This window comes from Ceratosolen solmsi, unplaced genomic scaffold, assembly GCF_000503995.2.
Source record: "Ceratosolen solmsi marchali unplaced genomic scaffold, CerSol_1.0 scaffold30, whole genome shotgun sequence".
Taxonomy (NCBI): Eukaryota; Metazoa; Arthropoda; class Insecta; order Hymenoptera; family Agaonidae; genus Ceratosolen; species Ceratosolen solmsi.
The window spans coordinates 626619-642180 of NW_011948421.1; the positions used below are offsets into that span (position 1 = coordinate 626619).

Genomic DNA, 15562 nt, shown 5'->3' on the forward strand with positions numbered 1-15562 from the left:
ACTCTTTCTTTCTTTCTTTCTTTCTTTCTTTCTGTCTTTCCTTCTTTCTTTCTTTCTTTCCTTCTCTATCGTACACATACGCGAGCGCGCGCGCGCGCGCACACACACCCGCGCATGCATATATGCATACACATGTATACTGAGTCTCTCTCTCTCTCTCTCTCTTTCGTTCTAGGTCTTTCACTAATTCTCTACTCTCACTCATACTATGCACACACGCGTGCACGCACACACACACACACACACACACACACTCTCTCTCTCTCTCTCTCTCACCCGTTCGTCCGAAGGAAAAAGTATATTGTAAGATAGGAAAAAAATCTTTGGTACACCAGGAGTCGGAGTACAAGGCGAATGGATCTTGGAGATCAGGGGTCCGTGACACAATAAAGAAAATAACTGGAAAGGCGAAGGGGGTGACTGATAATAATAAAAAGGCCATTTACGTACCATCATGTCGACTCATTTTCCGTATAGAATATCATATACGCTGGCGTTTCTCGTTGGCGCACAGGGGCTCGTGTGTCGTGGACTGGCGCGCGTTCGTATTAAAAATTCACCTCGAGGCTGGTGATAATCAAAGAGCAGGGGCCGGTACTCCAACCACGCGATTCTTCAATCCTCAGGAACTTCGACAACACGAGACGGACCTTCCTCGCGAGTTTTGTACGGGCTCGTCGTCGCGCGAGACGAAGCGAAAAACATGGGAAAAAACTACGCGTCTGTGTTGGTGTTAGAGCACGAACTAAAGTGTTCGTTTGTAGTGTGTATGACGATATATGCCTTCGCGTATACGTGTTTCTCTGCTGCCGTGTATCCGTGCCCGTGAGTGTGTGTGTGTGTGTCTCTCTCTCTCTCTCTCTCTCTCTCCGTCCGTTCGTCCGTCCCTCGCTCACTCCCTCTCTGTCTCTGTCTTTCTCGCAGGTCGCGCGCGCGCGTGCTCGCGTATGTTTGTGTATAGCACGTACGTGCGTACGTACGAGCGCGCTCGTGCACGGCTCTTCTTTCTTTCTTTCTCTCTCTCTCTCTCTCTCTCTCTCTCTCTCTCTCTCTCTTTCTTCTTACTATCTCCGTTTGGTACTTCAGCGCGTATAGCTGCGTGCGTGCTTGCGTGCTTGCGTGCGTGCCTGCTTGCGTTCGTTCGTTCGTTCGTTCGTCGTGCTTGCCTCTGCCTGCCTACTGCCTACTGCCTACTGCCTACTGCCTGTCTGCCTGCCTGTCTGTCTGCCTGCCTGCCTGCCTGCCTGCCTGCCTGCCCGCCTGCCTGCCTGCCTTGCAACGATACGAGTTTCTTAGTGTGTATGCGTGCGGGCGGACCGCCCGTGTACGTAAGCTCGTACGTCCCGACCCCGTAGGCGCGCGTGTGAGTAGTGCTCGCGCTCCGTCTTTCTCGCACGCTCGTCCGATTCCGATGCTATATTCGCATCCGCTGTATATTAATGGTCTCCGCCTCGCTACGAACTAGTCGCACTGTGGAGGCCAACTAGAGACCAGCAGCGGCGGTGACGAGCAGCTTGCGCGACGAACGGTAACGACGGCGGTGGCGGTGGCAGTGGCGGTGGCAGTGGCAGTGGCGGTGGCGGTGGCGGTGGCGGTGGCAGTGGCGGCGACGGCAGCACACTCTTTTAATCCCTCTCCTGGATGGGCGACGCGGCAGCGCGGACACCACCTCCTCGGGAAGACAGGATACACGCGCGTCCGGAGGATCTGCAACTTATGGCGGTGGGAGCGCGGGGTCGCGAGTACGGGGGCAGAGGGTCGCGATTGCCACACGGCTGCCGCGAGGAAGGCAGGATTTTCTTTTTCTCGTCGATTATTGCGCTCCTTCCTCGACTAGCGGATCTTCCTTGAGCGACGAGGCGAGGGGAATGAGCGAGCGCGATAAAGGGCGGAGGGAGGCAGGGGGCCTTCAACAGGAGGAAGAAAGATAACCTCCTCACGACATAGAGAGAAACGTCGCTAACACGTCATTCTAGATTGGGCGACTTTTATTTTTTTTTTTTTTCTTCCTCTTTTTTGTTCTTTTTTTTTTCTTTTCTTTTCTTTTCTTCTCTTCTTTTCTTGAAACTCGGACCCGTCGTTTCAACTTTTAAAAGGCACCGCAAATTTTCAATACATTATTAGCGTTTTTACACAAATTTTACGGACGACTGGATTAGGTTTATTGTTGGCTGGATAAGTGGCCGCAAACCGCGAGTGTATCGAGTTTATTGAGAATTGGTTAGGCGAGATGCCAGAAAACTCTGCCTTGTCGATCGAGGCCGAACTGCACGAACGCGAAATTTTCAAATCATTCTATATGATTTTTGACGTTATGTACGTTGATACAACACTGCCCAATAGCCGATAATAAAAGAAATACAGTGAAATAGGCATGAAAATTGAATGAAAATGCCCCATTTGTGTCTGAACATTTTAAATAATTCAATTAATTATTCTTCTTCTTTTTTTCATTCGATTTTTTTTTTTTTTTTTTTTTTTATATTTATTATTCATATTTTTTATGTGCGCGACTTTTAATGATTGGAAATACTCCTCGTTGGATAATGATATCCTTCGAAAATACCTTAAATATTTAGTAAATATAAATAATTGAAGTTGAAACGAAGCATCGAGATATTCTGGAGCATTCGAATTTGTCGAATGTATCAGCGGAGTATCGAATTGGGGCAGCATGGAAGTTGAAATGGAGTGTTGGATTATTGAAACGAACCAACGACCAATGAATATTCGAATATTTTTCCTTCAATGCCGGCGATACATGCAATTATGCAACCTACCATACCGATCGCTCATATTTAAACGATGAATCTGCCGCTAGTAACGATAAAATTGTGCTATTTATAATGAATAAACGTCGTCTTCAAGGTATAACAGAATGACGTCCACGTTCGTGAAATTCTCGAAAATGTTTAATTTCGAGAATGATGAACGAGTGAATATCTCGCCCAACTCCCTCGAATCCCTTCAAAACCCTCGAATCCCTTCAAACCCCTTCAAACCCCTCAGCAACAGGATGCATTGAATTCGTGATTTGTTTGCAGCTCGATGAAATATCAGGGACTAAAGACTCTCGCTGTCTCGTCGTAACGGTTACGTGGATCATGCGCATTATTATAAATAACATCGAATCACAGTCACCGGCACCTAGAGCAATTATCGTAAAGACATTTTCAGCTCCCGAATAATTAACGATGATTATGCGCTTATTCCTTACGGAAGCTCGGGCCAGGTAGGCCTTGCAAGGCAATTAGCTTAATCGTTCGCTCGGACATCATCGTCTGGTCTACAATTTCAGTACATCGAGACCATCAGCTGAAATATCGGATAATGTCGTTGGCTACTTTCGCGAGTTTTCAACGGATATGTTAGCGCTGGTATGCGTTTTCAAATGGCATTCCTTCGTCGCTACGTTGTCAACGCATGACCAACAGTGATGAAATTGAGTTACTAAAGCGAAATAATGAAAAGCAACAAATGAGCGAATAATTGGATAAAAATTAATATTCATATCGCTTAACTCGTGAATAAAATATATAAGTTTGGTTTAGCGACGTGGGTTGGCGCGGCGCGGAGCAACAGCGGATGGAGGGGAGGATAGACGATACACAGGTCGCATATAGAATTAACAGTTTTTAAACGGTATTTTACACGTAAAAAAAGGAAACTCAGCGTTTCATTCTCGAAGGTCTTAAAGAGGCTTGAATGAATTAGCGTTTGAAACTACGATTGTCGTAATCCTATGCTTTGCTTGTTAATCCTATTAACTTCCATTAGCGAGCGCTTATTATTTATTAATAATTAAAAAAAAAAGAAAAAAAATAATAATAATAATGATCTCGCATTATGTAAAATTCAAGTACCGATAACGCTTATCCAATTAATTGTAATCTCACACTGTTGAAGTTTTTCCACTCTCTCTCTCTCTCTCTCTCTCTCTCTCTCTCTCTATCTATCTATCTATCTATCTATCTCTCTTTTACCTTTCGATAAATACATCTGGATTCTCTTGGAGCTAAAAGCTTCCGATGATTTGCGTAACGAGTATTGATTTTGTACATACGAGTCGCGCGTTTATTAAAACGAAAAATCTTAAGCGCAGTAACAAAGTACGAAAATTAGTTCTGCATCGGAGTCTTACGATATCTTAAATGTCGTGCAAACCATTACCGCCCGCAATTACCGTCTTCGATACGCAAATGAATAAGCATCTAACGTCGAGACTTATTATCGTCCTTACTTTCTATTGCAAATGAATGAGGCATGCGACTGACTGCATGTGCCGCAGACTGAAAATTCAAATGCATACGGCCACGACAAGGTCATTGGAGTCGGAGGGGGAGGGGGAGAGTCGTCGAAGGGAACCTAAGAAGGCTCCCGCCGACAAACTGTCTGCGCCGAAAATAATTCGTCTGCCCGAGTGAGAGGGCCGTCACGTAACCACGTAACCACGTAACGACCATCCATCCAATCGGTAAAGCAGACCGACGATGGGAGGGCGAGCGACCGAGGACGATGAGCGGACGATAGCGGCGCACCACCCCACTGCATCCCGACATCGTGAGGGCCGAGCCGATGGAGTTGATTCTCTCGGATCGGCCGATAATGCGTGACCCGGCGCATCTCGCACGAGCGGCATTACGACCATGAGACAACAGGGGCACGCACGATTAGCCCGTCCGCGGCTCGTAGCGAGCAGCTCATTAAGGCTCGCGTGACGTCCGCCGTCCCGTTGGGAAAAGAAAAAAGAAAAAAGAAAAAAGAAAAAGAGAAAAAAAAAAAAAGCGTGTCAGAGAGCGGCCCTCGTCTCCAGGGGCGGCGTCGACGGGAACTCCAACGTGAAAAAGATAAAAGGACGGGCCCGAGTCTCGCGCGGCTGTCCCACTCCTCGGCACGGTGCTGTCATCTATTCAAAACACGGAGCGCGTAGCCGCTCCCGCACGAGGCGCGCGCCACCGACGCGACATACGAGGGCACTCCCCCGCCGCGTAACGGGTGGCGTCTCGCGTGTGCGCGACTATCGGCTCGGCTCGGGATTAGGTCGCGGCGAGCTCGGCTCTCGGAGCCATCTCTCAGGGTACGCTCGCTCAGCTCGCGGCAAGTCGAGAAGGTGCGCGTACATGTGCCGCGTCGCCGAGCGTCCGTGCGCGAGTCTTCATCTCCGGGAGGCGCCGCCACCACCTCCGCCGCCGCCGGCTGGCCAGGAAGCGGCTCCCTCGACGAGCCTACGCCCGAGGTTCGCGGGAGCGGTCCGACTAGTCCGCCCAGCCGCCAGCGGGGAGGAGGAAGAAGGTGACGAGGAAGAGGAAGAGGAAGAGGAAGAGGAAGAGGAAGAGGAAGAGAAAGAGGAAAAGGAAAAGGAGGAGGAGGAGGAGGAGGAGGAGGAGGAGCAAGAGCAAGAGCAAGAAGAGAAACACGAGGGACACGAGGCGAAGCCCGGATAGCGCGATGCTTGCGATGCTTGAGCTCGCGCGTAACGCCTCCAGGGCCTTCTGGACGCCAGACGTCTGGCTGCCACCGAACGTCACCTGGGACGATGTAGCACCAACGCCACGCAACAACTACGCCGATTACCGGCACTTGTTTTATCCCCTGCCGATGGCCTTGGTGCTCCTCGTCATACGATACGCCCTCGAGAGGTAGGCACCACGCACACTACGCACAACCGCGCCTTATAATCCTCCCAGCCCTCCACCCTATCCCATTTTATCCCCTCGAACATCTTTCCCTCCTCCTTCTCGCCAACTCCAATATTCCATTTTATCGCCCTCGTTTTTTTACATCTTTTTCTTTCTTTTTCTTTTTTTTTTTTTTTCTTCCCTGGACTTTATGGCGTCCCACGGGCTACTCGTCTTTTTCGAGGTTAGGTTTCCCATATGCTTTTATCTGGACTCGCGAAGCGTCGTGGATGAACGAACGATTGCAAGGAAAGATAGGCGAAAGAGGAGTAACGCCAGGATCCTTAAAAGGAATCGTTGCAAGAAAATGTTGTGAAATGCTCTCGCGAGCATTCGCGATCATACCGTTTGTTTTCCCTGTTACCTTATAAATCGCATTTTTCCTTCTCTTTCCCGAGCCCCGCGGACATCACATCCAAAATTTCGAACGAGCCAATACTTTTCCTCCCCCCCCCCCTTTTAGCCGGTTTTGTCATTTGTTGACAGTTGGCGGTTGGGTGGTTAGCGGTGACATTTTTCGTTAATCTCACTCGCTCTCTCTCTCTCTCTCTCTCTCTCTCTCTCTCTCTCTCTCCCGGAATTTTTATTTTTTATTATTTTAACATTACGTCCGACTTTTGTCGAATACCTCCTCTCTCGCGTCACAATGATAGCAACCACACCACGTAGGCTTATGCGAATAATTCCCATGACATATTCGTCATGAATCATCGTGTCAATAGCTCATTACATTATCGTGCCTTTTCTACCACAATAAGCGCGCATCTAGCTTAAACAACATTCCAACATATCGAATTTCTTAATGGCACGAATATCCACAGGAGTATTGACGACAGATAAGTCCTATACATGATTTATGACTAACGGATAAACGAGAAGAAGCCCAAGCGAGTTGTTCACACCGTGTGTGGACGAAATAGGCATTTCGTACGCTTTACACGTTCCTGATTCGAATATCCAAGTGTGCCCGCGAATGGGCGTATTCGTTACAATTCTAATGTATTTGGTAACATAAGCACATTAACGAGCTCATGTCACGGCAATATATAGTAGTAGACTTTTTAATCCGACCGACTTCTCATACGAGAAACGTGCTCTCTTACGCGCGCCTGCTGCGTGTGCATATATTGTGTGTGCGCGTGTGCGTGCGTGTCTGCGCGCGCGCGCGCGCGACCGCGGTGCATACGACGGAATGCTTCTTCGTATGCATCGTTCGCCATGAAATATCACCATTGACCAATGACCCTTTCATATACAATTTATAGCCCCCGTATACGCACACGCACGCACACATAATATATATTTATGGTCGCAAGTCCAAAGTGTATAAGCAACTCTACTACATGCCGCCAATTTCTTTATCTAAATTAATTACATTCTTATTCATAGACTGCTTTAGTTGGAGGTGCATCGATCAATGATTAGTAATAATAAAGCATTGCAATTTAAGCAGTAAAAATCTCGGGACAAATGGCTCGCCTACCATAAACCGTGTGATTCACCTTCAACAGAATAAAATTCGTATCAATGATTTAAACCTCTATTCCTCTATTCCCAATTGACTAAAAAATTATAAATTTCAAAGCAATCGATCGTTTGTCTCTCTACTATATTGTTTGGAAAATAATGTTCCCGATTGATAATGGCAAATAGCGTATTGACGTATTGAAAACGTATTGAAAAATATGAGAAATAACGCTTAATTTTATGAATTGACAAATGTTGATGTTAAGAGAAACGAATTATGAAATGCAGTCAAAGTTCGTGAGATAACGTATGATATATGATTGACACATATTTTTCGTGAATTATAAATTACAAATACAAATTGGATAAGATTTCCTTTTATAAAAATATAATTATGGCAAGTCGATTATGAAGTCGACGTAAACGTCATTTAAATGGAACATACATGTAACTTGGTAATTTATTTATTTAACAGATTTTTATAAGCCTTATCCTTGCGTCTTTATTTATACACTCGAGTGCGCGTGATATATAGTAAACTTGGAGTTTTTTTTTATCTATCAAAGTACATATATTCCGATTTGTCGGGCATTCCCTTTTATTCAATACTATTATTAATCTTATATTTTGTTTTGTTTTTGTATTCTTTCGTTTCTTTAACATTTGATATGTCGATATTACGAGCTGATTAAAACTAAAATTGATTAAAAATGACATTTAACTTTTAATTTTTTACAAATCGTGTTTTTTTTTTTTTATTATTATTCTTTTTATTTTTATTTTTTTTTTTATTTTTTTTTTTTTTTTTTTTTTTTTTTTTTTTATTATCAAAGATTGATATATCCAACTTTATTGAATAAATGTTCCAATATACGCTGCGCTTATTTACAAACATCTATTCATTAAACGATAATTGTTATAGTTATTTGTGAATTCAATTTTAAACAACGCTTTAAGCAATTAAACGAGGCTGTCGAGTTGTAAAAATAAATTAAATTGATGAATGGCGTATGATTGATGAATGTTCGAATACTTGATCGATCTATGCTCATAAAAATAACGATTATTTTCAGGTTCTGCTTCGCACCACTTGGAAAAAGTTTAGGCATTAAGACATCACGAGCGAAGAAGGCAACTCCTAATCCTATATTGGATAAAGCCTATGGTGGCAAGAAGATTAAACAAAAACAGGTACATAAAATTACCATACGTAAGAATAAAAATTGAATTTTACAAAGAAAACCAATTGTTTATGGTTGGCAATTTAATTTAATTTAATTTAATTTAATTTAATTTTTTTTTTTGGTTTTTTTGTTTTTTTTTTTTAATCCATTTGTAATGCTTTGTAATGTCCAATTTTGTATCATAGCTTGTTAATGTGTTTGCTAAGCTATGAAATTTTAACACTCTCGTAATTACCTACTGGAAATATGAATTGCAGATTATATCGCTCGCTAAGCAATTGGACTGGAGCGAAAGACAAGTAGAACGCTGGTTGAGATTGAGACGTGCTCAGGATAGACCCTCGACACTGACAAAGTTTTGTGAAAACAGCTGGCGATGTTTGTATTATACATACTCTTTCCTCTTTGGTGTATTTATTCTGTGGAACAAACCATGGCTGTGGAATATCAACAATTGTTATTACAATTATCCTTATCACCCAATAAGTTCCGAAGTATGGTGGTATTATATGATATCGATGGCATTTTATTGGTCGCTAAGCCTTTCTCAATATTTTGATGTTAAGCGGAAAGATTTTTGGCAAATGTTTGTACACCATATAGCGACTATCGTTCTCATGTGCTTTTCCTGGATTGGTAATCTAACAAGGATCGGCTCTCTTGTACTTCTAGTTCACGATTGTGCGGATATTTTTCTAGAGGTATACAGCCGCATATCTACAAGCTTCCTTTTAAAGCACCTGAGATTTACTTTATTCTAAAAATAAGAAATAAAATAAAATAAAAAAAAAAAAATAAAAAAAAAAGTAAATTTATACACAGAATCTCTTGTTTTTTAATGAAGTAATACAATCTATAATAACTGGCCCATCTTTGTCGCATTTATGTCTCATGAAAATTTTTTATTTAGGCAGCAAAAATAGCAAAATATTCAAACTATCAAAAAATTTGTGACTTTATTTTTGTAATCTTTACGATATTGTGGATCGTCACAAGAATGGGCGTTTTCCCATTTTGGATCATCTACAGGTATTTATTGAAATTATTTATTACATATTTGTCTGACTTTTAACGACTATTGAGGCTGAACTGTTTGAAAATTTTAACTCCTACCAACTTTGTCTAGCACCTTGATCGAAGCACCAAAGATAGTGCCGATGTTTCCAGCATATTACATTTTTAATTCTCTGTTGAGTCTATTACTGATACTTCACGCCTTCTGGACTTGGCTTATTTTAAAAATAGCTTACAATGCATTTTATGCTGGCCAGGTAATTGTCATAATAAACAATAATGACGAATGAAGCGACAAATTCGATAATTTTCATATACGTTTTAACGATTTTCTGTTTCTACTTTGATTTCTCTTGTGATAGATGGAAGGCGATATTCGTAGTGATAGTAGCGAAGAAATTTCCGAAGAGCTCAATGGAGCAACAACAAACAATGTTAACCACACCAGTAAGCCTAATGTAAGGCAAAAACAAAACTAGTGTAAGTAATTTATCGTCGTCGAAGCGAATGGGAAAAAGTATTACACCGATTAAGAGTGGATGTGTTGCTTTTGGCATTTGAGTGACGAAAAATATGGACTAAAATATAAAGATTAAAATTTTGTAATTAAAGCAATTAGAAATTATTTAGCTCGTGTGAATTAAAAACCGTCTGGTTTTCGGTTGGATGTGACACAGATCTTCAGTCGATTCTCATCTTATTTTCTACGGCCGATGAGCACTTTTATACGAAAGTAGCGAAAGATTTCGTGCAGTTGTGGCTTGTTTATAAGATTGTCATTACCGAATAGTGAAATGTTCAATTGTTGCGAAATGTATATGTTGTTTTCACTGTATCTTATAATATTTTATGAACACATCTTTATTTGTCATAATCAATATTAATGTTTTTTTTTTTTTTTTTCTTTTTTTCTTTTTTTGTCTTTTCTATCTACGCACCTATTTCATAGAAAGAAAAAAAACAAAAAGCAAAAAAAAAAAAAAAATAATAAAAATAAGAAGAAGGATTATTCCACAAAGTATTGTGACGTCTATGTATGAATATAAGAAATTGTATATGTTACTTAAATGGAGTTTGCTTTTTTTTATTTGCAATTCTCTTTCGATTAATTATTTTTTTTTTCTCTTTTCTTTTTTGTATAAAATGAAAATGTCTTACGAACAGTTATTACAAATAATGTAATGAAGAGGATTTGCCTTTTGAATGAAAAATTCACTCCCAAAGAACATCCAAATGATCATTTGCTAGTTTTTAGAAATGACTTGAATAAATAATTTTGTTCGAATTAATTCTTTATTTCTCTTATCCTTGATGTTAAAACATTCCTTAATTAACATAGCAATAACAATTTAGAGTCTACGTTGAGAAAGTAAGTTGCACAACTGCTGTGAAATGTAATTTGTATTATCAGCAAAAGTTATATATTACATGGTTTTACAAATACGTAAAAAAGACAACAAAAGCTTATGGGTTAGGATTAGCATTCGGACCACGTCGACGACCGTATGTTTGCACGACATTGACGAATCTACGATTATACTGGATTCGCCTCTTGGCACGTCCAGTCTTCTTCTTGTTCTTCTCTTGCTTGTCAACCTATAGACATTAATTTCATTTATTTATCTAATAAACATACACGCGTATACATTTAAATGACAAAAGCTATGAATTTTAATAAGCGAAGCTTTTGTAACGAATGAATGAAAAGTAGAGTTTATTAAATCAATTCTACTTCACTTTAGTCCGTCTTTTCTCTCTCGCACTGTTATTTTACTGCATATTCCATTTAAATTGCAGTTTAGATCAAACAGTGCATTAGAAATGAAAAATAACTGATTTATTTATTATTACACTACAAAGCTATTAATTTTTATAAGGTATAAGAGCTTGCTGTTTGAAATTACACATTATTTACATTGACTAACTTGAAATTGATTTAAAAATTTACCTTGGGTGTTTGTCCTTTGACTTTACCAGCACGTGCCAAGGATCCATGGACCTTACCTATTGAGATTAAATTTACGTAAATATAAGGTAAATAGATAAATTTTATTATTCGTACTATTCCGAGGATGAAAAGCTTACCTCCCAAAAGTGGGACTGATAAGTCGATGGTCTGCGTTGGCAGTTCGCTGACAAGAACTCCATCGGTCAATGGCACACCGGCACAAAATAAATGGAATTCGACATCTTGAAATTCTGAAAGTTTTGACTGTAAAATAATAATAATAATGATTGTCAATATTAAATATTTAAGAAAATAAAGCAATTATAATTAAGGATTATCATATTTTATTGAAAATCTGTAAAAAGATAAAAGTTTGATATTTACTTTTATCGCACTGCAATTTTCATTTGCTCTAGCATTGTTGCTCTTTCCAACAAAGTAATTAATACAATTATTGGATTATCATATAATGCATTGTACGTGCAAATTATAATTATTCATTGTTTAAGCTACATAGGCACTTGTGTATGGTCATAACCAGCGATTAAACATAACCCGTATTATTCATATTTAATTATAATTTTGTTACATTCAAAAAGAATTATATCGGATGCATAAATGAATGGTAAAATTATCAATTATAGACTTTATTATAATTAGATTGGCGGGTGCCTTTCATATTAAACGACATTAAATTTTGCAATTTTTAAAAAAATTTTGGTAGTTTTTTAATTTTTTGGCATTGTGGAAAAAGAAAATTTTCCATCATTTTTCTTATGGTCAGGTTATGGCACGAAATAATTATTAAGAACAAGTATCAAATATATAATTCTCCTCAAATATTGTTAAATCGACATGGAAGAATTAAAGAGAAATCTAACCTTAATAATCGCAATAGTGTCATCATTTTGACACTCGATAATATGAGTTTCCTGACCACGAATAATAAGCTGCATGTTTGCCGTCTTGCCTAGAAAAACCATTAAACAAATTAAATATCTCCTTACATTTATAAATAATCAATTATCATATGAAAAATAAATTGTCAGTCACGTGCGTATAATACACCTTTAATGATTATTTTAATCAATATACGTAATAACTAATCGTAACTACCTACTCGAATAAACTATTAATATTTATTTGTCGCAGTTTCATTGAATTACTTGAAAGAAATGTTGAGAAAACGATCATTTATAGAATTTTATAAAAACACTTACCTATATTGCGTGGCTTGTAACGCTAGAAAAGGTTGAGAACCGGAAACATCACATACTGCGTAAGTCAAAGATAAACGAAAAACCCGCAAAACTGTATGACATAAATTAATCTTAAAAAAAATTTTATTTGCAATCTATTATCTAATTTGGTAAATTTAAGGATACTACTTCTGAAGTTATGTAACAAAAAAAAAAAAAAAAAATAATAAAAAAAATAAATAAATAAATAATAATAATAATAATAATAATAAAAAATGTTTATGCTATTGAAACAAAATCAAATTGCTAAATGTAATATTAAATTAAATAAGTCGGGATAAACATATTTTACCACCAATTTGTAATTATAATAAATATTCGAATAAAACAATCCAAATTATGAATAAAAAATTGAATATTATTATATTAGATAAATGAACATGTAGAGTATAAATTGCAATCTTTATGTATCGTTAATTTATTATTATTATTATTATGTATTCATTTAAATAGCTTGTTGGATCGTTGGAGATTTATTTAATTGCTTGAAAATTGCATATACCATAAATGACAAAGATATTGAGAGGTTGGAACTTTATGTAATAATGAGAATTATCTAATTAAAAAATATCAATAAGGAATATTTATTCCGTTTCTAGTATCATTCAATAAGAAAAAAATTGCGTGCGCCTATCAGCAATAAAAGTTAGTTGAATTTCCAAATCAGACGAAAGGATATGCGTATATATATATATATATATATATATATATATATATATATATACCTTGGTGAATTAATTCAACGTCCATCGTCCATATGGAATGAGATAATGACAAAATCCATCCTATTCGCTCAATGACATTACCGCGATGAACAAATCGCTCGTTCAAATCGGTCGATTAGCTGGCGATCGAGCAGACCAATACATATGCCGAGTTAACGTGATTTAATTTAATTCGAAGTCAGCAGCCGGAAGGCAGACACTCCCGTTCCCGTAAATTGCATAATATTCGAGTCGGCGGTGAGTCCTCGCTTTTTTATAATCTAAATCGAAAACGATTTTCCTTCGTTTCTCTTCGCTCATTGATCCAGTAAGGCCGCAGCCTCCTTTCCGAATCCCCGAATTCCTATCAGTTTCATACTACATCCGAGTTTCGTTCTACACTCTGCCGTGAGAAAAGTGAGAAAAATAACAACGAGTTTATTAATGGGACGGACGTAGAGTTTTTAGCCCTCGACGGTTTCGGATTCGAATTACCCTCCACATTTTCAACAAGTACAATAAAATCTCGACATCTCTTTATTCGACATCTCTCCCCCACGACTGTTGTGTCTATGCAACGTAATGGGGCGTCCAATGTACCCTTAAAAAACTCTAGTAAATTAAAATTCGGTTCGTTCGCGCCTGCATGCGCTGTGCGCGGAAGCAGTGCCCCTGTGCTTTTCTATACTTTATGCCCGTGTAACTTTTGTTTTTGTTGTTATTGTTGCCGTTGCCGTTACCGTAGCCGTAGTCGTAGCCGTAGCCGTAGCCGTAGCCGTAGCCGTAGCCGTAGCCGTAGCCGTAGCCGTAGGCCGTTGCTGTTTGTTGTCCTTCGTCGACACAAACAATTCATCCAAATTTGCAATAAATTACGAAAGAGTAAACTCGGCATTATGCCGTCATTTACGCTTTCTTAATATCTATCGTTTATACATAACCTCAAAGTCAAATGCAAGGGAAAGCTGTAAGTCTTGGCAATCTGTTGGTGATAAAAGAAAATTATTAATACCCACCTACCCATTCGAGTTCGTCCCATTGTTTTCTCATTTCCATACATCAGCCATTGCCCCCGAATAAATGTAACCTCGTTAATCGTCACTTAGGACATCCACAACTGCATCGAATAAATTTAACGAGGATGAGTAGCTTCGATACCAGCAGTACGGATTTCGTAAATGTAACGATAACGAGCTCCAATAATGAAGACTACTCGGTGGAGAGGAGATTCAAAAGGAACATCACTATAGAGGAATTTAAGAATAAATTGGAACTATTGATTGGCTGCCGATCCAATGCAATGAATTTAGAAGTTTATAATAAAAATGACGACATTGTGTGCAAGCCCAACGACATAAGTAATTACTTGGGCTCCTATCCAATCGATAATGGCATGAGAGTGCACGTTACTGCCAATGATAAGGAAGAGATCCAAGATCCCTCGACTGTACAAAAATTTGAACTCTCGGACGATACTTATGCAAAAATGCCTTCCACCGTCAAGGCATTCTTAAAGGAGAACAAGTTGGGCAAATACGACGAAGATAAAGTGAGAAAAATGGAGGAAAATAGAGTGCTCGAATTGGAGAATGACAAAAAATTGATTAGTTGTATGAAAGTGAACGACAGGTGCGAAGTGACCATACCTGGTAATCCAAAGAGAAAAGCGACCATAATGTACGTTGGACAGACTGAATTCAAGCCCGGCTACTGGGTTGGTGTAAAGTACGACGAGCCGCTTGGCAAAAATAATGGATCGGTCGCTGGTGTACAATACTTTGATTGCTACGATAAATATGGAGGATTTGTTAAGCCGTCGTGCATTGTTTTGGGTGACTTTCCAGAAGACGATTACGATTTAAATGAATTGTAACTAATGTGCAAAGAACAGAAAATTTTAAATACGTTAAAAAGTAGTTGGTAAGGATATTCACTCATAACTTACATATTTCTCTAGACGATTATTAATTTCAATCTAATACATGCGTCCTTGATACATTAATGCCCCCAGTGCTATTAATTGTACAATTTTTAATTCCGAGCCTCTTATACCACAATTATATCTACGATACAATCTCCTCTCCATCCTTATACAAAAATTTACCCAAACAATAAACATGTACTTAAAATTAAAATTAAAGGCATCCATTGTTAACAATCTTTATATTATATTTTATTTCAAATAAAATTTCACAACGATTATTTAAACAAAACTTATTTTACCTTCATTTAATTCTGATGTTCTAATGGGATATTTTGACTGAAATTACATTTGTCCATTGCAAGCGCATAAATGCAAATTTCAATGAAT

At 38.9% G+C, this 15562-nt stretch overlaps 4 protein-coding genes across 4 annotated transcripts in view; 2 read left to right on the plus strand and 2 right to left on the minus strand.

The window, feature by feature from the left end:
- Window positions 1-827, minus strand: part of LOC105361244 (E3 ubiquitin-protein ligase KCMF1) — a 10529-nt gene extending 9702 nt beyond the window's left edge. Inside the window, exon 1 of the mRNA XM_011498354.1 lies at window positions 451-827. Within this exon, the coding sequence (XP_011496656.1) occupies window positions 451-466 (16 nt within the window). The 5' untranslated portion in view covers window positions 467-827. The remainder of the gene's footprint in view (window positions 1-450) is intronic.
- Window positions 828-5405: 4578 nt separating this feature from the next.
- schlank (ceramide synthase schlank) lies at window positions 5406-9954 on the plus strand. The gene is made up of 6 exons (XM_011498355.1): window positions 5406-5639; window positions 8219-8336; window positions 8587-9030; window positions 9240-9358; window positions 9456-9600; window positions 9706-9954. Exons 1-6 carry the CDS (start codon window positions 5449-5451, stop codon window positions 9820-9822), a joined length of 1134 nt encoding a protein of 377 aa, XP_011496657.1. The 5' UTR covers window positions 5406-5448; the 3' UTR covers window positions 9823-9954.
- Window positions 9955-10617: 663 nt separating this feature from the next.
- Window positions 10618-12601, minus strand: RpS30 (ribosomal protein S30). Its single transcript, XM_011498356.1, has 5 exons — window positions 12512-12601; window positions 12173-12261; window positions 11429-11555; window positions 11292-11347; window positions 10618-10939 (listed from the first exon to the last, which is right to left on the minus strand). The coding sequence occupies exons 2-5, from the start codon at window positions 12245-12247 to the stop codon at window positions 10808-10810; spliced, it is 390 nt and encodes a 129-aa protein (XP_011496658.1). The 5' UTR covers window positions 12248-12261; window positions 12512-12601; the 3' UTR covers window positions 10618-10807.
- Window positions 12602-14370: 1769 nt separating this feature from the next.
- Window positions 14371-15161, plus strand: TBCB (tubulin-binding cofactor B). The gene has a single exon (XM_011498357.1). The coding sequence runs from the start codon at window positions 14393-14395 to the stop codon at window positions 15122-15124; it is 732 nt and encodes a 243-aa protein (XP_011496659.1). The 5' UTR covers window positions 14371-14392; the 3' UTR covers window positions 15125-15161.
- The last annotated feature ends 401 nt before the right edge of the window (window positions 15162-15562 follow it).